Source organism: Exophiala spinifera (assembly GCF_000836115.1).
Source record: "Exophiala spinifera strain CBS 89968 unplaced genomic scaffold supercont1.1, whole genome shotgun sequence".
NCBI classification, from domain to species: Eukaryota; Fungi; Ascomycota; class Eurotiomycetes; order Chaetothyriales; family Herpotrichiellaceae; genus Exophiala; species Exophiala spinifera.
In genome coordinates, this window is record NW_015622513.1 from 3,538,269 (window position 1) to 3,560,563 (window position 22,295).

General features: G+C 52.7%; 5 protein-coding genes across 5 annotated transcripts; 2 read left to right on the forward strand and 3 right to left on the reverse strand.

Annotated features, from left to right (window-relative positions):
* Positions 1-3,609: 3,609 nt before the first annotated feature.
* On the reverse strand, positions 3,610-4,437 carry PV08_01297 (uncharacterized protein; the record flags this gene model as incomplete). The annotated part of the gene is made up of 2 exons (XM_016375660.1): positions 3,610-4,357; positions 4,409-4,437. The coding sequence occupies 2 exons, from the start codon at positions 4,435-4,437 to the stop codon at positions 3,610-3,612; spliced, it is 777 nt and encodes a 258-aa protein (XP_016240936.1).
* Positions 4,438-8,602: 4,165 nt separating this feature from the next.
* PV08_01298 (uncharacterized protein) lies at positions 8,603-9,618 on the forward strand (the record flags this gene model as incomplete). The annotated part of the gene is made up of 2 exons (XM_016375661.1): positions 8,603-8,722; positions 8,794-9,618. The coding sequence occupies 2 exons, from the start codon at positions 8,603-8,605 to the stop codon at positions 9,616-9,618; spliced, it is 945 nt and encodes a 314-aa protein (XP_016240937.1).
* Positions 9,619-9,979: 361 nt separating this feature from the next.
* On the forward strand, positions 9,980-11,827 carry PV08_01299 (uncharacterized protein; the record flags this gene model as incomplete). Its single annotated transcript, XM_016375662.1, has 2 exons — positions 9,980-10,017; positions 10,078-11,827. 2 exons carry the CDS (start codon positions 9,980-9,982, stop codon positions 11,825-11,827), a joined length of 1,788 nt encoding a protein of 595 aa, XP_016240938.1.
* A 2,452-nt stretch (positions 11,828-14,279) lies between these two features.
* On the reverse strand, positions 14,280-17,727 carry PV08_01300 (uncharacterized protein; the record flags this gene model as incomplete). The annotated part of the gene is made up of 3 exons (XM_016375663.1): positions 14,280-16,514; positions 16,589-17,111; positions 17,243-17,727. 3 exons carry the CDS (start codon positions 17,725-17,727, stop codon positions 14,280-14,282), a joined length of 3,243 nt encoding a protein of 1,080 aa, XP_016240939.1.
* A 2,037-nt stretch (positions 17,728-19,764) lies between these two features.
* On the reverse strand, positions 19,765-21,748 carry PV08_01301 (uncharacterized protein; the record flags this gene model as incomplete). Its single annotated transcript, XM_016375664.1, has 4 exons — positions 19,765-20,990; positions 21,047-21,452; positions 21,499-21,553; positions 21,609-21,748. The coding sequence occupies 4 exons, from the start codon at positions 21,746-21,748 to the stop codon at positions 19,765-19,767; spliced, it is 1,827 nt and encodes a 608-aa protein (XP_016240940.1).
* Positions 21,749-22,295: the final 547 nt, after the last annotated feature.

Here is a 22,295-nt window from a genome sequence, read left to right on the forward strand (position 1 = left end):
TCCACCGGGCTGGGGGGAACCTGGACCTCGACGGCATGCGAAGGACGGTTCACTGTAGTTAGAGATCTACAGACTTACGCGACCGGTGATCAATGATCGACCACGCACCACCGTTGGAAAACCCCTTTGGCAATGCAGAAACGATCTACATACATACATACAATACAGTTTGTCGGTCGGTTTCTCTTTATCTCGAATGACTTTGTTTTTACCACGTTGAACTCTGCTGTTGGATGATCCGCACGGGAGTATTGTTCCGCTGTCGTGGATGGGTCCACACGGGCGGGCGATCAAGTCGTGTAATACTGTACCTCAGGTTGATCCTATAGAGTACCCATACAAAGGGAGAGTACAGCCCTACATGCCTCCTCCTGTGGGCCTCATGGGCCACTCGTCAAGACGACCCCATTGCCTCGAAACAACATCGCGAGGGATGATGCACCGGTGACGAAGCGTCCAAAAGAGAAGCACACCATTGCCTAGTGACTACTGCAGTGTCGAGGGTCGTAGGCAAGACATGAAGTCGCAAGCGAGGTTGGCAGTTTGCTAAAAGGTTCTACTTACTCTACGATACTCGGTACTTCGTCCCGCTACAAATCACGTTCGTGCATCACCGGAAATTTCCCCCCCCCTGGGCCCCCCCTGGTAGAAATGTTCGGCAGTTGAAAGGTATGCAAAACCCTCGCCAGGTTGGTCCCTGGGATCCCATACGCTCTACGTTAGGTATGTACCGTGGTTTAGGCATCTACCTAACTAGTTAGTTACTGTACCTGCTACCTACTGTACCCAGGTGGTAACCTACTGTAACCCGGTAACCTTATGTACGTACCCAGGGTACAATATCTACTCGTAGTTAGTTAGGGCACCCTCGGCGCCTCTTTCTGTGGTCCTGCTTCGGGGGGTGGGTGCCTAAAATGGTGATTGCCCAGCACCCGGGAAATGGGGCCCGGGGGTCCGCCCGGGGGCTGGCTCGCTCAGTTTAGGCGGGCTGACCTGCGTGATTCGGATTCCAACTGTAAGCACCTACAGTAACTAACTACTGCACGGTAAGGTGACATTTTCCAGCGGAGACCCGTTTCCAGGGATGTCTCTGTTGTACTGTACAGTATCAATTGTAGGTACTGTAGGTAGGTAGTTAGAGCACCGGAACAATAGTCATCTGTTGTGTTTCACTTCCCTTTTTTTTGGGTCTTCGGCTACGGTCTACAGTTTGGGGTCTATGGTCTACTGGGTCCTTGATTCATTCAAGTGCCGTGTGTTTCGGGGCGGGGATCCTTGCACTTGTGTTGCTGTCTCTCTTCGCTGCCATGAACCCGAATCAAGGCAAATTGTTTCTTTTCTCTGCTTCTCGTTTCAATTTTGCGTTTAAGGGGGGGGGAAGGGGGCGGGGTCAAGACTCAACAGAGAATCTAAGGTACATAACAAACGATACTGTAGAATAGCCCCAGCAACGTCCACGTCCCACCCGTCGTTGATTGTTACCTGGGTATACTGTACATACATACTGACTGAGGCACTGGCACTGGCACTGGCGTTACAAGTTACACACTGACTTAAACCGGGGCCGGAAGCCCAGTAAGGCTTGACACCCCGGTTAAAGCGAAAGTAAGTACCTACTGTACTCCGTATGGACATTAGGTACTCCGAATATATCTTACCTAAGGCTACACACCCAGGTACAGTATGTGTACCATGTACAAGTATATCCAATGTTGTCTCCGGTTATTTATTCCGTGGAGGAAGCCCCTCCCCTCTCCCCCCCTTTCTCCCCCGCTCTTGTTCCTGATGGACAGACACATGCCTCGGGGACACGAGAGACACGTGTACACAAGACAGGGACAGGGACAGGAGCAAATTGTGGGCAATAAACACACACACACACACACACACACACACACACACACACACACACGGCAGCCAAGAGAACGTCGCGACTCGTCAGTCACTGCTACATGGTGAGTCCCTGGCTGGGCAAATGCGCGACGCCAACAGAGTTGACTTTTTTTCCCTTCAACCTTGTTTTTTTCACGGCTTGAACACCCACCCGCGCCCGCCATATGGACCCATGTATCCATGTCACGGATGGGAATTGTTGTTCCGCAAGCGACGTGGTAATGTACAAAGTAGTGCCCGCCTGGCTAGAGGGAGGGGGGGGACCGGTGCACGCGTGGAAGCGAATGGTGCATCGCCCAAAACCCCCCCCCACAAACTCGTACGGTCGAGGTGGTGATGACACTCACACTCACGCCGTCGCAAATATCTCACCCAGGAGGTCGTCATCAGGTCGGGTCGTAGGCTCAACGGTGACGAGTTGCAGTACATACGATAGCCTCGTGAGCCCCACGGTAGTAGGTAGGCAGAGAGTATCCGTCGCTGACCAGCAACAATGCAGGTAGTTAGTGGGCGTATGCAACAAACAACCACTTTGGTAACCCGTGCCCGAGGCTCGTACTCTGGAGTTCGTACTATGTACTCGTAGATATGGGACTACCACACTTCTAGGCCTGCGCAAAGAGACACTCGATCCTTGGTCATCGTGTATAGCTCATACTCAGGGTTGCTCTCCTCATTCATACATCTTGTGTGGTACTCCGGATGTATGGAGTAAAGTGCCTGTTGAAGAAAAATGAATCATTCTTCTTCATCTGCATACACATCCACAAGCGTGCGCGTATAGACTAGAGACACTGTTTTTCCCTGAGCTCCCTCTTCCCCCCCCTCTCTATATCTCTCCTCTTCACAACCCAAAAACCATTCCTTCCCCAGAATGTAGCTTCGAATTCAAATGTGCCGATGGCCTTCTCTGTTCTTTCTCCCACCCTTCGCAAAATCCTGCCACACTTTGCCACAGAGAAACCCAAAAACCCAAAACGAATGACAAAAGAAGAAGAAAAAGAAGGGAAGAAATAGAAACACCATCCAGCGCCAACGCTCATAGCTCAAATTTCAACTCATCCATCGAGAATAATCAACGTTTGACAGAACTCGCGCAGCAGATAAAAAGGTATGCCACATATCCTCTCTTCCTATTCCAATGTAAAAATCAGAAAAACGACAACACGCCGTCCCTGAGGTCATATTACGATGGAAAGAAAAAGACTTCAAAACTGAGGCGCCGCCCCTTGGCCCCAAAAGGCCCCCCCAATCGATGGTACTGTTGACCCATCGTGTCATATCAAATGTATGCAGGCTTTTGTTTGCGTCCGGGTATACTCAACTCGGCTTGGGAACAAAAAGAACAGGCTCCCACGAACACAAGGAAAAGAAAAGATCGAAGATGAAAAGCCTAAATGGGGCGATTCGTAACCCGACTGACCAGATCACCAAAGGCTTCGTTTGTGTTCTTGATGATCACACCTGAATGATGGCATGAACATAAACATGAATATGGTATCGTTGTTGTTGTTGTTGTTGTTGTTGTTGTTGTTGTTGTTGTTGTTGTTGTTGTTGTTGTTGTTGTTGTCGTCGTCGTCAAAGGAGTACCCCGTCTACTGAATTCTCGCATTGCGGTATGGCGGAGTGGAGATGGCGGTGGTGGTGAGAAGGAAGAAACGGTAAAGTCGAGGTCCCGGATCAATGATCGATGATCATCCTTGCGGCGAAGACAGATCAATCGCCGTATTGAGACCAGTCAAGTAATGACGACGAACCCCTCAAGTCGTTCTGATGGCGACCACCGTCCATGTACTTGAACTTACTGTGGCCTCGATCGAGGTTCGGTCGCCGCATTCGAGTGTCCCTCCGTAGCCGCGCAGTTGGTGCATTCCCAATTTTCGCAGTCCGTGCGTATTTGAACGTCTGTTTGAGGCTTGCAGGCGTTTCCAGAGCCTCAAGGCCTTCGGGATCGTCGTCAGCGTCAATGGGTGGAAAGCGTTCGTCGGAGTACTTCCGCTTGCGTTCGGATGGTGGACTAATCTCTGGATTCATCAACGATTCCACGCTCATTGGTGATTTGGCCGATCTCAGGGACTTGACGGTTGGCGTAGGGGATGATGGTGATGGAAGGCCTTCTAAAAGGTCAGACATCGGTAGTGACGGGGTTGGCTCGGCATAGGAAAACGCACTACGAAAGTCCGTCAGATCCTCATAGTGTGGCGACGAGGGACAGAACGATTCATCGGTCTCGTGGGTGATGAAATGCTTGGAGAAGAGTTGAATGGCATAGCCCATTCTGCCGGCGTGCTCGGTTTCGAAATTCACATTGGGCAGTCCTAGCTGGGATAAGACGAACTGGCGCTCCTGCGCAGACTCAAGCATTGGCGAGTCTAGAACACGCCTGAGTTGGCTTGGGCCCTTGTTGACGTAGAAGAGTAGATTGTGTTCGTTGAGTTCGATGCGCCAGTCAGGATCCTGCTGGCTGAACCAAGTCATTAGCCCGTTAGTCTCACAACTCTGATATTGGCCGTACCTGGAGGTGAATTGGTTCCAAGGAATCATATTGTGTATCGAGATAGCGAGTTGAACCTGGGAGCGATAGCTGATCGCTCGGCATCGGTAGTTTGAAGAGTCAGCTGCTGGAATGCCGAAAAGCGCCGACTAATATATGGTACATCAAGCTGACATGAGGTGGAATTGTGAGGGAGATTGTTTCATAAGGCCCGAGAGAGGTCGCCGCGAATGCGTATTCGAACAGGGGACGTATTGTGAAGCGGTGATATGCCTGTCAGCCCTACGCGAGCTTCGCCGTCGACTAGTCTTAGAATCGGGGATTGACAGCGATGAAGTCTCGCGGCAGAGTCTGAGAGCACACGCCGCTGGGGACGACGGGACTCATGGGAGATGAGATGTTTCGCAATACTGATGGTCTCCAAAGGCACTTCTGTCTTCTTCTTTTCGTTCACAAAGGTATCAAGACGGGTTCGTTCTGTTGAGTGTGGACTGTGGAGTGAATTTGACAGGACGACGGATGAGTCGGGTGGAAGGGATCCGGGACGTCTTTGGTGGGACCAGTCAAGCCGGAACTGTGGTTGACATGCGCGCGTGGCAAGCAATTCCGTTTAGGGAGAGGCCCGAGACGCTGACAGGCGCCCGTGGTGAGTCGATTTTCCAGTTGACATGAATCCAGAGGGTGTCAAAGGGAGGATCAACAACAAAAATTATGGTGCCGGCCCGAGAAAAGCTAGGCTTATGAACGGGCAGAGAGCGCCTGGAGATGGGTTGGCATGATGACCCTTGGCAAAGAGGACGACAGCAACTTGCAAGCGAATGATTAGGGACTTGTTGAGTGGCAAGGGAAGGCGGGAGAGCTCCTCACTAGTTAGCAGATCCTGGAGCCGCAGGGAAGTGGAACGGCGGCAAGGGAACGGTGCTCCGGACGGCGCGTAGGTGGATTTTGGAAAGGATCTGGTCGCTGATTTGACCACGCTGCGATACACGCTGACCTCGACCTGGAACGAGGGTGTGAATCTGGCGGCACGGGGGTCTAGGGATTTGACACTTGACAGTTATGCCACTAGGCTGCTCGGCGGCGGTATCGAAACTGCTAGGTCGAAGGCGGCACCTTAGCTGTCGATGCGGGACGGTTTGAGTTGATACAGTAGACCATGGCTCTGTCCTGATTTTCAGACAAGGGAGCCCTGGGTGCGTCGAGATGACGATAGACGATGCCTAGTGAGGCCAACCGCACCCACATCCACGCGGAGTGTTATTAGAGTCTTGCACTTTTAGAGCCAAAAATGGCTTCTGGATCAGCAAGCGGAAAGACGGAATGCAGGAGGGCGACCTAGACGACCTTCAGCACAGCGGGAAGCGCAGTCCCCGGGAAGGGGGCCTGTATTGTAGCCTGTGACTTCAGCTCCACGGGAGACGGCCGCAGCACGCTTGCATGCATCATGCATGGCTCTCTTAGCGTGATCCTCGTTTAACTGTAGGTCGATGCCCCGTGGGCCCTCAGGCCACTTGTCTAAGCTCTTTCGAGGGAGCATCTGCAGCTTTGTAAGAGAAGCTTACACTGACGAGCCTGGGCTTCGGGACTTATCGACGCCAATGTGATGTGATGTAGGCCTGGTAGAGGGCTGTCTTTCTCCCACTGAGCTCAGCAGGATTCTGACACTCCCGATCCACGGGTGACTGTGCCCCATTGTCTTGAGCGACCAAGATGCCACCTTTGCATGGTCTGACACTTTCTAAGCAGCTGGCGGTTGCTGTCGCAAGGATAGATTGGCACTCTTTAGCCTGAGAAACGGATCAGCAGGGAGACGGATGTGAACATTGTGGAGTGGTTAGTGTGGTGCATTCAGACCTAGCAAGGTGCAAGTCAGGAATGTGGTAGTTCCATCATTAGTCGACGATCCAAACCATCATGACAAGTAAATAATAGTCGAGGATGATACGGAGTACGAGTGAAGTCACTGATCGATTGCGCACTGGGGCTGCTGGCGAAAGACCTATTGTGGCCCTGGCCCAAGAGTGCTCGAGCGTGAGAGTCGGATACAAAGGGGGCACATCCTGCCCATAAGTTCGTCTATGTTCTCAGCCTGAGGCTAGTCAACCGGGGCATCCTGCTCGCGTCTAGCGCCATTCCACCACGGAGCGCGAGAGGCACGAGCCTTGTTTTAGTTAAGACCCTCTATACCAAGATCATTGGCACGGGGAAGTATCCAGAGCAGGGGTTAGACCAGAGGGGAGTACAAGAGACTGGGGTTGAGAACAGCTCCTTTCAGATTCCTCTGGTCAGACTCGTGCCTGCGTCGAATGCCAGAAAGCAGTAGCTGTTGTCGAAGCAAACCTGCGCAGCCGTGCTGGGGCTGCCTGTCTTGTCGGAGCAACTTCCACCCGAGTCCAAAGCCCACCAAGGCTGGTGGACTCCAGAACAAAAGTCCTTTGCTTGATCGTATTTGTACGAGCTGACCGACATCCTAGCTTGGGCGTCCGCTCGACGCATGACGAAGTCTGAAGTCGACGGGAAAAGAGTAGTGCCAAAAGTGCGTTGAGCGCCCCGAAGCTGGGGGAATTTGGCCAGCCTAAGGAGTGCCAACTCGGAAGAGCCAATCAACCCCAGCAGATATGCAAGCCACGGTCTAACTAGCTGGTATGGAAATCCTGTTCATCCAGCTTCTCGGCCATGGACGAGACTCCGACTGGTCCATCTTGGGCCCTCCCTCGTGGTTCTGTGCCTCGACGCTCGTGTCCAGAATTGAAATTGAGAGAGAAGGGGGTTGCACGTCTGGGTTTTCATTTGCGGCGCTTTTGTTACGTCGCCGTCCATCGATGGGCGTGGCCAATGGCCACTGCTGGCATGAGAATGCCCTGCGGTGGCGGCTTCGCTTCAAGAAGGAATCACTTGACACTGGCGAGAATGGTGGATTGACAGGCATGCTCGAAGTGCACCCGTCTGTCTCCCTTGGGCCTTCAGATTTCACTTGACCAAAGCTCACACCCGTAAGCATTTGTTGAGTATTCATTTTTTGGACGGGGGGATCCCGAAAAAAGATCCTCGCAGCCTCGCCTGGAGATTCATGTTCCGGGCTTCATCGATTGGACCTCGGCCTACTCTGTGGAGGCGTCGATGATGGGCAGGGAGGAGTGTCTCAGCGTTGGAAGTTTCGCGGGCACGACCGTCGGTGAGCACATTTGACGCGGATGGTGACACGCACAGTTATGATGCCTGTCCTCCAAGGTCCAGATGTGCTTCCACTGGGTTGACCACCTGCACCTCAGGTTGACACTATTGAATCCGGTAAGCCCGGACATGCAGATGCTGTATGTCATGGTTAAGTCGCAAGCAGTCAATTCCAATGGACAGGCGCGCGTAGATGGGTAGAGGGGATGCTCAACCACTGTGCTGGTACGCTACTACAGCAGGTTGATCTTAGCGATGTTGGCATCGACGCTGTTGAGACCCTGCTCTTCGTAGCGTCGTCGCGTCGAGGATCAGCTGGTCGATGGCCGACGCTCGTCTCTCTTCCAGCGCGATGATACCTTGCCGGACGAGGGAGACAGACTCCGTCATGTCGTTGTCTCGCTTGTTGGTGCGGCTGTTTGGTGCATTTCCCTGAGTCATAGCACATCGCTACGGGGTTACACCGTTCCAGGTTGGGAAGAGGGGATTCAATAGTACTTGCAGGTCGCATAGGCGATGGTGGTGGTGGTGGGAGTTTCAGGATGGTGTTCAGAAGCCAGTGCCATTTTAGATCAGCCTCAACGATGAATTGAGGATTAACCACAATTACGCGATACTCTCCTCTCTCCTCGTCCTCTGTATGTTCTATTCTACTCGCTCCTCGGGCGGTTCCCTAGGCTAGACTGAGTCCTGACAGGCTGGCGGCGCTTTGGATACAGTCTACATCGGAGCAGGTGCAGGCTCACGGCAACCAGGGCCCGAAGCGGCGCGGTTTCACTGCTGCACACCATCGACGATTCGGCGTTCTGGCTCTCCTTGATGCGCATCTTGGTTCCCCTTCGCTTCTTGACCCAACATTACCATCACCGAGATGCAATAGTCTCGGTTCGTGCTCGTTTCGATGGATTAACCTCTCGGCCGCGGCAATTTCCGAGCCTCCCAGTGACATCCCCTTCTACGCTTCACCCGGCAGGGCAAAGCCAGATTCTCGACCTCACTCCTGACTCGTTCTGAGTCGGGAATCCTAACATAACGCCGTTCATGGCTCAATACGGCCAGCTGCATGCCATCCAGCGCTCTGTATGGCAGGCTCGACTGCCTCTGGAAATCCGGCTAGCCGCCTCAGAATGTCGAAGCTTTAACCGAGCCGACCCCTACCTGGTCAGTGTTTCCCTTCGGGCTTCGAGCAGGTTTTGTGGAATGGCGCAAGCTGACTGTGGTTCCATCTACAGATTGCTTTTCCTCGACTCTCGTACCTGCCTCTGTTGCTGCCGCGTCTACACGCCTTTTTCTACAGCTCACTGATAGCCGACCCCGAGACGGTGTCGCCGTATGCGGGCTATTTTACGTACGACAATGTTCCGCTGAAGTGGCATCTGCCTTTGGGCTTGCTCTACGACATCTATGTCTTGTCCACACAAGATGCTGGCCCTGACCATGCTGCCTCGGAGTCGTTGCCATTTAAGCTGACGTTACATTTCGCTCCAGACGAGACAGGATCGTCGATGCTGGACGCGACCCCTGTGGTGTTGCACGACTCCTTCATCAACTCGGTCAAGGAGGCGGACTTTCTTCGATCGGGGACCGCGAAACCCATCATGACCTTGTCAGCTCAGGAGAGTAAGGCGTTGTGGACTTCGACGCAGGAAGGTGACTTGATGACCTTTGCGAAAATCCACAGCAGCCTGGTGCCAGCACCGGGACAGTTACGCAACGTTCCTCTACGCGTCTATCTGCCGTCTTCGCCGGATCAAGATCCGAGTAAGGCTCAGATAAAGGTTCTACAGTCCCATATCTCTCCTACCGTGCCGGGTGGTGGCCCGTCCTCTCCAGCAGCACTTCGAGGTGGTGGTAGCGGTGCAGGGCAGCCTCAGACACTCGGCACGGCTCTACACCAACTCATCCCAAGCCTCTTTCCCTCCCGGAGGACTCCCATACTTGCGACCCCTCTCCTCCATGGCACTCCTATACCCATGACTGCGAACTTGGACGAGTTGCTTCGATGGGGCTGTTATGCAGATGGCTGGTTGTCCATTGTACTGGCCATGCGTGGATAGATGGTAAACAAGTCTACAATAATTATGAATTGCAAAAGGATTCTCTGTGAGATGCCCAGTACCCTCTCCAGCCGTAGTGATATCTCTTGAGTCTCCATAAGCTGAGCTGAGTCTGGTGTCTATAAGACTGGGACGGGGCCGGGGCACAGCCACAATTCCCAAGTCGTGCGTCATCAGCCTCGTCGAGGCTCGACCTTGGATAGCCGCCCAACCCGTGGTCAAACACATGAGGTACACTCACTATACTGCCGCCTTCATGAACATCGTGCGCTTGCTTGACCACAGGACTAATACGCTGCTATCATGCTGTGACTTCTCGGTGTCTCCCCTCATCAAAATCCGCCCTTTGTTGTACAACAACATGCCACCATTTCCTGGCGAAGAAATACTGACAACAGTGTAAGACTGACGTGCCCCGACCGCCCTCCTACCCCTTTGTCTCACTGTGAATGTCTACAGGTACGCCGATGTACACACCTACTTTGACGCGCCTACTCCTCGACCGTTCCTCCATCGCTTCGACAAGACCTCCTACTTCTACATCTACTACAACTCGACGAGACAAACCAGCCGCGTTGAAGTCGCGCTTCACCCTGGCTCGGCCGACCAAGCCGCGTTCAGTGGCCATCTCGACAATGTACACATCACAAACACCCATCATTTTCCTACCCGCGTGACGCTTATCGTGGACGCAACCGGCCCGACAACTGCGTCGCCCGCATCTGCTCGTTCATCACGAGAGCCTGATGAATGGCGCCTCGCCAGCGCCGATCCGCGGGACCCGGGAACAACGAAGTACAGGATACACACGATCGATTTCTACTTCTGGAACCAGCAGGATGCGAAATTGATCGTGGACATATGCAAGAGACTGTTGCAACCGCACCAACTGGACGTTGATGAGCTCGAGGAATCGCATGAAGATGCAGATGCACACGAGGTCGAGTCCGAGCCCGAGCCCGAGCCTGAACCATACCCCCATGACATGGTCAGTCCAGTGGTGCAAAACCTCGAGCATGTCGCCATATCCGATCCGGCATACGGCAAAGACAAGAGCCACGATCCTGCCAGAGCGCAAAGCATGTCGATACCCCCGCCGCCTCTGCCGGTGGCTGCTCAGGAGGCCGGTCTATCCCATGCCGCCTCGGTAGCAGCAGCAGCAGCGTCGCCCTCCCCGGGCTCTGCGTCCGCAAACATCGAAAGAAATCATTCAGCACAACCGCACACGTCGGCCTCTGCGACAAACTTCACTCCCTTGGCATACAACCCAGCGGCACCCGCCGCCCCGGAACCCATTGCGCACCGCGAAGACACTCCCCCTCCAGTCGACGCAGCAAACGGCACCGGCCTCTCGACAGCCGCGATGCACGACCACGCCTATGCCCCGGTTCAAGTTCAGCACCAACAGCGACCCTACACGCTTCCGGGAGGTGCAAGTACCGGTGTCGTCCCAGGCCCAGGGCAACAGCCCGTTCCGTACGGGCACTACGGCTCACCACAACCACCTGCTGCTCCTGCTCCTGCTCCTGCTCCCGGTGGTGCAGTACCATCCTTCGGTCCGCACGCGACAACCCCACCACAGCATCAGCACGCATCATATGGTGGAGGACCTCCGCAGTCTCTGTCTTCGGCTCTTCAAACCTCTCCGCGAACGTCCGGGTCGACGTTCGGCGGCGGCGGCGGCGTATCAAGCGCCACAAGTCCAGACTCAAGCCGCCATCCCAGCGTCGCCGCACAGCACTACGTTCCTCCACCGGCGAACCAGGACCCCAACGCCCACATCTTCGGCGGACAGGCCGTCCAGAGCCCCGGCGCGCAGTTTTACCAGTCCATCACCGCCCAGCCTCACAAGCCCCTGCAGCACGTTCAACCACAGTACCCCGACTACCTGTCAGCTGGATCCTCCCCGCCCCCGGCTCCTCCTGTAGGCGGGTACGCGACCTACAACTACGCACAGACCGGACAATCTGGTGGTGTGGCTCCCCATGGCGTCGGCCCCGGAGCTGGAGTTGGAGTTGGAGGAGGTGGAAGCCCGTACGACGTCCACGGCCAAGTTTACCGACCTACCGAGGACGAGTACCACACTCACCACCACCAGCGGAAGCCGTCACGGGCGTCCAGCGCGCAGCACAAGGAGCCGTCTACCGTGGACAGGTTGGAAAAGGGGGTCGGCAAGTTTTTCAAGAAGATCGAGAAGAAGATAGGATGAGATGGCAAAGTTTTGTTCCGAGACATTGATGAGAAGAAGATGCCCGAGGATGGGATAGGATTAGGGTTGAATGGGAGCCCCGACCCGACCGGACCAGCAGCGAAACACCACGACGCGATACCGGGAGGCGTCAACGTGTGAGTGTTCGGCGCCATGATGAAATGACCACCGCCAACGACAACGACAGAATGATGAAATTAACGATTGATGATGTGTCTGACTTTGCTTGTTGAAAAGAAACTATGGTTGAAATCTCGCAAGTATACACAAGCTCACTTCCTGGCAATTAGCGAGCGTCCTGCATGTGTTTGGTAAACCTTGATGAGTCGGGGTCAAAGTCCGGGGTATTTTGAATCTACCTTTGTATTTGCAAAGTTATTTTCCACCGACTCTCACACTCTGCTTTTTATGTTGTCGTGTGTGCGCACGTGCTGACCCTGTATGTACGCTCTTCCCTCACCACCACCTCATGGTAAGTGGAAGATAGTACAGGTACTGACATTGCGCGTTCTCTCGCTCTATCTCCCAGCACATGAAACCCCAGTCTGCAGCCCATGTTCTCTTCCTCCAGAATTCCACACTGTCGCTGACTATGTAGTGTCTTGTCTGGAGACACATTTGCGCTTCCAGCATCCGCACTTCTCTCTCTTCGGACTCGTGGTGGCTTGGTTTGATCCCATTATACCGGTGGCTGTTCGCGACGAGTCTGTCCTGGACCGGCCCTGCGGTTCCATATCCCTTTGACGTCAAGTCGTGCAAGAGCACCGTTGGCCAATCGCCGTCTGCTGGAATCACGGGAACCGTTCTTACCCTGTATGAGAAAAGGCGTTAGAAGTATGGACGTGGTTCCTTGAAGGGCGGTGATGGGGATATACCCAACGCTGCAGGAAAATGAGGGATTGGGGTTACTACAGGGCTGTCTACCTTGGTATCGGGTAGTTCGAAGACACTTCTCTCGGTGGTGCTTCTGGAGTGTTGTAGTTTCCAGGTTGCCGTGTCAACCCAGGGGGGTTCGGACGTGGTCTTTGGGCGATGCGCGGTGCGAGCGTGACGGGAACGGCGTCCTTCGGCTTCGACTTCGACTTTGGTGTCGGTGTCGGTGTCGGTGTCTGCGGGCTCGACCCATGCTGTGGGTGGACGACTTTGACATCATCCTATGCTGTCGCCGGTGTAGCGAGTGCTGCTGACTCTTGCATCATCTGGGCGTGTGACGGTTTCCCCCGAGTCCCGCACCGTGGCTCGGATCGAGGGCGGGTGAGTGACTTGTCGCTTGAGGAGTCGGCGGACAGAACTCGTGGAAGGGACATGATGGTTCCTGGGAGATGGACGTCGCGGTCAACGAGTGATTTAGGTATGTATCATATGAGAATGGCACAGCGATGCTAATACTGAGTGAATGTGAGGCCGATGTGAGGGTTGAGTTGGATGGATGGGTAGTTTCATGCTCTAACAGTCGTCGGCATGAGGGACGTCTACATCGTGGCTGCCTTTCTGCTTCACGTCTCTCTTGACATGACTTCCCGAGAAGCACTCGACGAAGGTCCCTCGCGGACTGAGCATGTCGGAGGAAAGTCCAAGTTGAAAAACAACGATCATATCCCACGACGAATACCGGGTCGCGCATCTCGAGAAGAGTCTCCGAGAGCTCTCGGCTGTCCACGTCATGTCATGCTTCCTCCTCCAGAGAAGTGCAAAGCACTCATGGCAGGCAGGTCCCTGTTAGCTTCATCTTTCATGTCGATGCCATGATGACCGATCAGTCTGCCTCTTGAGAATCCGTTGTGCCTCGATACGAGGACTTCGTACAACTAAGTACAGTCTTTCAAGTTTCCCTTAAGTTAGAGGCACCAGGCTGGTCATAGCAAAGGTCCGATCACGCCACTGTCCCGTTCGGATGAGCGCTACTGCTCTACAAATGACGGAGGAAAGTAGAATGTCAGAAATTATGATTGCTACTACTCATGCTGTCTTCTGAAAAACAAGCAACCCAGTAATAATACATGTTGGTGATTTTGAGACTTGCTCATGTTAAATTGACATTGTATGCCTTCTGAAATCGGTTGGCATTGCTCGAGTCTTCCTGATCTTCAGTCCATCTGAAGTGAACGCGCCGCCAACCAGCCTCAAGGGACCGATAAAATAGCACCGCGAAAAGTGTTGCTCTCAAAATCAAAACCCTTGGTCAGGCAGCAAGGGCCACGACCAACACGCTCTCAATGGTGCATAACTTTACAGACGTCGCATCGCAAGCTCTATCCTTGAGGGCGAAAGTTTTTAATGTGTTGATGCGTCAGTGTTGGTCTCGAAACATTTCTCTTTCCAGCTCTTTCACGTACCTGTCGGCTACCGCCGCCACCAAAGGCGAACCCAGCCTCACACGGTCTTGTTCGTCCGTCCATCAACTCGTTGATCTATAAAGGGTAGCTTGAAGAAGCTTCTCGTGGTAATTCAGTCAGCTTTGTCCCCCTTGACCAGCATCTGTAGCAGGATTGAGTTCGCATTTCACAGGGTGCGAATATAACAGCTCTAGTGCTTCTTTGCCAATAGAGAGGCATTCATCCCTTGACGGCGGCCGCACGTTCCAGAGAGTATGAACGACTGCAAGCGAGTTCCAGCATGCTAGAGCCGCGAAGCATGCCTCTAGCAACGATTGTCTGTCCGAGTTCCTAATGCCATTTAGAGACCTTACTATACGCCGCCATTGTCCAAAAATGTTCAGATCATTGAGCGTGATTGTGTCTGCAGTGCCACGTCCAATAGCTTTACTCAGTGTTGGAAGGAAAATGTCCCTCACCGCAAGATCACTCGGTGAGATTTGATCTCTGATTGGCCGACCTATTCGCTTCAGGGTAGAGTAGATGATATCGTGTAGTTGATCTCCAGAGAGGCCATCGACTCTGGTCCTTATCGTCTCCAACTGGACGATTTCATTGCCCCAGAGGGCCTCGGTAGCAGCGAGAAAGATCTTGTTAGTGTCTGATTCGTTCAGAAAAGACCCATGCCTAACCAGAACGCCACTTGAGTCTCTGGCAGAGTCACTCTCGGTTCCGTCAGAACTGTCTGAGCTTATGTCGCTGGGCTCATAGTCTCCGGATTCAAAAGGTTCATCAGCTGACGACGTTTCACTTCCGTCCACATTCCGTTCTGAAGCAGTCTCACTCTCTCCCTGGATTTCTGCATTTGTTGCGCCATATACATGATCCTCAGCGACTGAGATGCCTGTGACCTCCAATTGTTCATGCTCTGATGGGTCGTGTTCTGCCTGCTCAGCCGATGATGTGTACCCAGAATCGTCCCCCAGGTATTCAGAGTCGGACTCGTCAGACACACTTGCCGAATAGTCTGGTAACGCGTCTGCGAGGATCCAATCCGGCGTATCCAGGAATCTGTACACATGATATGAATAGGTTCGAGTTTGGTTGGTCGGATTGGCCACATCTCTGTGTCTTGCACTTTGAATGTCCCGCGATTCAGAGACTGTGCCGACTTCAATGGCACTCAGCGCGCTTGTCAGACCATCGATCTCATTCCGAAGCTCGTTAGTGGATGAGTCTGCGGGTTCACCCAGTAGCGGAGCGTCGGCGACATGTTCAGAGGTCGTTCCGACGACCGCATCTAGATCGCTGTCGTCGTGGCTGGTTTGGGCGGAACTCCCCCTGGTACCATCGGCCTCCGAGATGCTTTGTGTCTCCTCATGGGTTCGGGGCATTGTTTCCTGGCCACCGCGGAGTGCTTTGTGCTCCTGGCTCGCAGCTGCTTCCACTCCAGGAACCTTGAAAAATCTTGGCTCTCCTGGCAGAGGGGAGTTTTTAACGTTAGCACCGGTCTCCACGGGTGCAGGTCGATTGCCAGACCCATCATCTAAGTTATGCCCAGAGAAGGATATTGGCAGCGAAATATTGCGCGGAGGCCTGGGACGAGGGCTTTTCGGAATCAGTATGCGTCGGCGGGCTAAAAACGCCGCAGTTCGTTCGTAAACCGGGCTTGAAGTTTCTGATGCGTTTCCACCAGATGGACTCCTGGAAGCATCCGTGATCGAGGTCTGTGGCTCAGAGAGCTCCCTCGTGCTCGCTGTTTCCGGAGCTGAATTGATCTCGTCGCAATTTGCGTTCTGCAATTTCGGCGACGCCTGGCCCTGGAGCGGTCTGTTTCCCACAACTGCCACTTGAGATGAAAAAGGAGTACGTCCTGGGGTCGTACCCGTTTCCAGCTCTAAATTTTGCCGTAGATGAGCAAGCATCGCTTCTTCAGAGGCAGGAGGCCGGCTCCAGATACCGCGTCCCGCCACGAGCACATTCTCTTGCGTTGATGAAGGTCGTTGATCGTGCTGAGTTTCTGCGGCGGGTATGTTGTTTTCTACATGATTAGCTTTGTTCGATTCAGAACTAGGCAAAGCACTGCCTTTGACAGAGCTGTCTACGTGAGTAGACAACTTAACAGAAGCAGGAGAAGCTGTTTGAGCTGACCCATGACTTTGGTCACGGTGATGCATGCTCCCCAATCGGATCTGAGGGGTTATCAGATCTGTTCCATTGAGCCTATTGTTAAGCCGAATTTGGCTTATATATCCAGACAATTTTGGTCTCAAAACTCTTGTCGCCCAGAAAATCATGTTGTCGACAATGTGGCGGGTTGCTATTACTCCCCATGTTGTAGTGAGAGTTCCTGACCAGATGCACACCATTCTCTACTGAAGCATCAGCGAAAGCAACACAGGAAAACCAACAAAAGGGAACCGGGAAATCGCACGAACGGACGTACATGACAGCGAGACTTTTCCTGTGGTGAACTGGAATAAGCCAACCATGTTCTAATGAACGGTCCTATGCAAGTGAAAGCCACAACTGGAGGAATGCGCCTTTCAGGTCCACCAGCACGTTCAAGCAATTTCTCGAGGAGTCTCAATGCAGCTGATGTTGCATTAGCCGCTTGACAATACGCAAAGTAAATCTCGCTTTGCGGAACCATTGACGGCTTGAGCTCGACAACAGCCCACGGAAAGCACATCCGATGGCTTCGAAGTATCTCAAAACTGGGGTTTTGAACCCAGTTGCTGAGCCCGCTTAGGGGAGCCGAGATGAGCCCTTGGGTGCGAAGCTTTCCAAGCTCTTTCAACGAAAAGTTCGTCACAGAATCATCGTCTTTGAAGCCTTCGGCAAGATGGTGAAGGGACTGGTGGATCGGGAATCCGTATGTGAGGTCTGGTTTCGGGCCGGTGGGTCCAGTTATACTTCCATCGTAGTTGGCGTACTTGTGTGCTTCATTCCAACGAGCATCCGTTTCTCTATCATACCCCTTAGCGTTGTAAGCAATAAGTGAACACGGAGAACGAACAGTGCCCATTGATCGAGTAGATAGCTTCAATAAATCGTCAGACTTTGAGCTAGGAGCTCTTGAAGCAGGCTAAGCACTTACTTGTACTCTGTCACTTCAGTAAAATTATCGTGGAATTCTTTGAATAGGTACTTCATCATGAACTTCAACCAAGTTGCTTCATTGACCTTAGAGTCCGCGTTTCGTCGGGCTTCACACACTATTTCTTTCTGCATCTCGTCTACCTCCTTGTCCGTATAATAATGACGAAGTACGCGCCAGTCTGTCCCTTCGTGTTTTTCTTTCTCATAAGCCGACTGCGGTGGCTTTGCGCTGTAGCCTTCATTGTTTACGCTGCCAATAATTGTCGAGTACTCCAAAGCTTCTTTCTCGAACAGTTCCTCGCGTGTTTTTGGTAAGACGGCTCCAAAGCGCAGGAGAGCTTGCCTGACGGACTCGACGTGTTCTGGCAGGTGACTTTTTGGAGTACCGTGCTGTGGCAGATCTGGGCGATAGACCTTTTCGGAGAAGGTGATCCCATGATTTTCAAGAACAGTCCGATCAAGCTTGGGTTTGTCGACTGGCATTTCGTTCTTTCCAGACTTTTTGACTGTTCCGCAATATTGCGACAGAACGAGTTCACAGCACTAGATATTTGTGACGGAGTTCGCATCAGGCACCGAAGCTACGTTACGAAAGTTGGCCATGGATCCCACTCGCACATAGGCTGCTATTGTATCCTCTCCTTTCCCAACAACCAGCCTCAGACAGCTTAGTGCCTTCTGAAATTAACGTAGCATCATATGTATGTCTCTCCAATAGTGCAGGCCTCATTGGATGAAGACGATAGACAGCGGCTAAATAAGCCACGGAACCTCCTGAATTTAGGAGGTGTTCTTTCGCCGAACTATGTAGGCGAGTGTAGCAAAGTACGCAAGACACATTGGCCCCCACCCCACGACTGGTGAGACAGGGCGCATCACGCTGTTCCCAAAACATGGTGGGCGAGGTATGCGGCGTTACTTAAGTGGCACGAAACCTGAATCACTTTTCAGCCTAATGTACTTCTATCTGGATAGTTTATATATCCTGGTCGAGAATATCCATGCACTGGATAAGCTTGGCGACCAAGGGTGGGAAGTTCATCTCCGATGGATTCGATCCACCTCGGGGTGCCCGGCAACGAGGCGGCCGACCGAGCGAGCTGCGGAAGCCGCAAACGAGGGATAAGACGCATGAGCAGAGCAGGACTTGTTACAATAAGAACATGTCATACCGAAAATTCTCGTGGCGACCACCAAACTCGCCATCCGCCGAAAGTTGAGAGATGAATGGGACAAGAACTGGGAACCTGCTAAACATGGCAGACAGCACGGCCCTCTCGAGAATCTAAAGGAGGGGTCACTTTGGACACCAGGGGAGAAACCGATTCCTACAGTACATACAGTATGCCGATTTTAGACTCTTACTGTAGGAAATACTACTGTACACTTCAAGCGCACAGAAGAGGCTGCAGTAGTTAGTGTGGCGCCCAGGGTCCACTGAAGTGCTCCCTTTAGGCCCCTAGAGAGCTTTGGGCCCTGTGGGTTTCTGACTCCAGGGCTTGGGTGGCCCATCCTGTAACCCTTTCAAGGGAAAAGGAAGTATCCATCGACGTCGTCTTATTACAGTAATCCCTCCTCCTCCAGATAACCAGCCTACTGTGCAGATCCTATTCGGACTAGACACCTACCCCCAAAACCCGACCCGACCACGTTCGGTCCGCAGTCTACTCCCGACCTAGCAGTAAGTTGGGCTTCACACTAGGTCTTTGTACAATATTAATCTACGATTGGCGAGTGTACGCAACATCTTGACTAACGCAGGATCCGGAGTGTGGTTGGTCACTGTCTGTAGGGATGCTGAGGTGAATAACGCAAACGCGGGGGAAGATAAAGAGATCAGTGAAGGAGTGTGGGGTGAACAGGCAATCGTTGCCCTGGGGTGCCGCCTATTTTTGCGGCTCCTATGGGGGGATGGCGTCACTGTTCTCAGGCGTCGGAGGTATAGTCAACCAGCCCGCTAGGGACTTTAACTTTCGGGGCGAAGGAAATCTGTTAGGCAACGCTCAGATGGAGGATATATTGACGAGTCTGGTCTCTAGAACTAGGAGGTCAGTTCTATAGAATATATATAACCCAATAAGTGAAAATCGTTCTCCTTTGAAGATCCTTTCTCGCCGCGATATCGAGCGATGCCTGTAGAGTATGGGCAGCTGCTGCGGGGGGTCTAAGTTCACTTCACACTATACGGAAGGAGAGGAGAGAAATGAAGCTTGTGATATAGCGAGATACAGTGAGTAGGAGGGGAATTGATGGTGTAGTAAAACTTACGAAAGAGTGTCGGGGCGTCGGCGCTCGGCTGGGGGGCGCCAGGCTGACTGAGTTAAGGACGTCGCCCTTCCGAGGTGCAGAGGATATTGACTCCCACGCTCCGGGACTCTGCTCAAGGAATTCAGAAACCCCTGGTCTTGCGACAGCCTTCAATGACCTGCGCAACTTTAGCTTCTTCCTTTTCTCCTCCTTCTCTTTGTCAGGATTCCGACTCAGCAACGTAGCTGAGTGCCAGGCCACAAGGCGCCAATCCTATTCCGGACATGCGTCCATACCTGTGGCCGCACCCTGATGGCCTCGTTCTAGTTCTCCGTACTGAAATTTCATCAATTCATCGCACAAAGCCTGATAGTCTTTGAGATTTTCCTGTAGCTTCTTGAGTTCCTCCTCTTCCCTTTTCAGAGATTCTCGTACCATCTTGAGTTCCTCGCCTTCTAGAATTTCCTGTACCTTCTTGAGTAACTCCTCCTCCTCGTTGAGGAATTCTTGTAGCTTCCTGAGTTCCTTCTCCTCTTTTAGAATTTTCGGTAGCTCCTTGAGCTTCTCATCCTTCTCTATTAGAATTACTAGGAGCTTCCTGAGTCTCTCACCCTTCTTCCTTTCCTTCTCGATTTTCTTGAGCCGCTTGAGTTCCTCGAGCGTCTCTTTGAGAACTTGATGCCAGCAGGATACAATTGTCACATGCAGTTCCTCTTCAATTTTGAAGCGGAGTGCTTGTTGGTCAATTGTCTCAGCTTGGGCTGCGGCAGGGGCTGGGGCGAAGGGCAGGGAATCTAACCACCGGAGATAGTATCGGCAGTGGAGGCCTGAAGTCAAGGTCCGATCCTCATCAGAAGTTACCTCGCTTCGGTTAAATCCGAGTCGCAGGACACGATCCGCTTTCGACAAGTACATATGAGCGGCCTTGTGTGACTTATTGACCTTGGAAATCTGTCCCAGTGTCAAGAACAGTTGCGCAGCAAGGATGGTTTCATCACCGATGGCCATTGATTTGAAGACGTCAGGCATGAGATCTGATATCGTGTCCGAGAACGGCCTGACGTTGTCCACATCGAGCACCTCGAGCATCCTGAGAAGCGAATATGAGCTTGAATTTGTTGCTGATCCAAGTATTCTCCTGATCGATGCCAAAAGCTCGCCCGCTTCCGCTCGCCATACTTCTGCGGCTTCCTCTATACTCAAACCAGTAATTCCATGGACTAGACCCAAAAGCAGGTATGGTAGGAGAACCGGGGGGTTGTCATACAGGACGTTTAAGAACCACTTTGCCGGCATTGGTTTGAGCTCCGGCGTGGTTGGGGAGGTACCAACCTGTAATCGCCGTGGCCGGAGCGATCGTTGCAGAAGATGAGCAACCAGTGTGCAGCTGAAGTTGTCCAAATCGAGAGCGTAAGTGGATTCCTCTCTGTACCGTTCCACGCCAACTCTCGTATATACGTTGGCGTAGAAATTGAACGTTTCTTGTGCCGCATGGACAGCTGGGATCCAGAGAAGAGGCACGCTTGGGCTTTCCGCTTGCCAACCAGGGCCATACTGGCATGGGTAGTTGAAGGTACTTTCGCCGAAGTACCAGAGATCAGCGTCGGCAGAAATATGCCATCCTTGTCGCAAGGCTCGTCTCCATCAAGGTCCATAAGAGCCCTTTCGTCAGCGTAGAGGCACTCATTGTCCTGATCCACTTGATTCAACTCTGCAAATGATACTTCAGGGGGCGGTAAGGCTGAACGAAGGCTCAATGCAGGTGGCCAGTACTGGATGACTTCAGAGAAGACTTCAGGGAATCCGAAGTACGGTGAGTCTTTTGGTCCGTATGGTTTTCGCTTCCAATATCTCTGCACATCAGCCAGCGTGATGATTTCATCCCGAATACGCAGCATGGTGTCCATGCCGACCGACTGGCGCTGGCGGATGATAAAAGCGGCGATTACCATATCCCACTCCTTGCACGAAGTCAGAGTGTGATAGGGCTGTATATGTGGAACTTACCCTCCTGTTCTTGTTCAAACCCCAGGTATAGATGCGCCGCTTGTAGTGCACTTCTCTGTGCGGACGTCAGTTCCGAATCACGGAGAGGTAAGCGTCATCTGAGCGTATACTTTGCATGGAATCCCTTCTCTCCCAAAATCTCGATAACCTCTGAAAGCTTTTTCCCCTCTGTCTTGTACAACTTGGTAAACAGTGGGCGGATAGCGTCCCATTCCTCTCGAGTATGCGGATGCTCTCGAGTTGGAGGCATTTCGGAAGCGAAACAAGGATAGATAGCTCCATTCTAGGCCTGGGAACCAAGGAGTCCCTATATAGCTCTGCGGCAAGACATTGTATGGCATGATGGTTGACAAGGGGTGATTCGGCTGAACGAACAAAAGTTGCACCAGTCGAAAGATGATTGGGCATTTCACATGGCTTGGGCGCTTGCAGGGGTGTTGGCCATTTGTCTTCTGCATTGTCTTTCGTCTGGGGGTCTCAGCCTTACAAAAGTCGCTATCCTTTCTGTGCCGCCTTTTTTGCGGCTCCTGTTGGGAAATGGCGTCGCCACCTACGAGGTTTCAGGATGGGGGAAAATCCATGACAAGCGAGATTCAAACTAGAGATTGAAAGCTTGAGAAGGGAATCGCAGGAAACGGACGTGGGTCTACCCGCCGAGGCCACTGGGCTGCAGAGTTGGCAACTTTTGTTCTCGGGGGAACTACATATAGTTATGATTTCAAGTGCAAAGGATTCCATTATCTGCATTCGACCTCTCCACGTTGCTCGACGATGTCCAGTCTCACCATCCATACCAT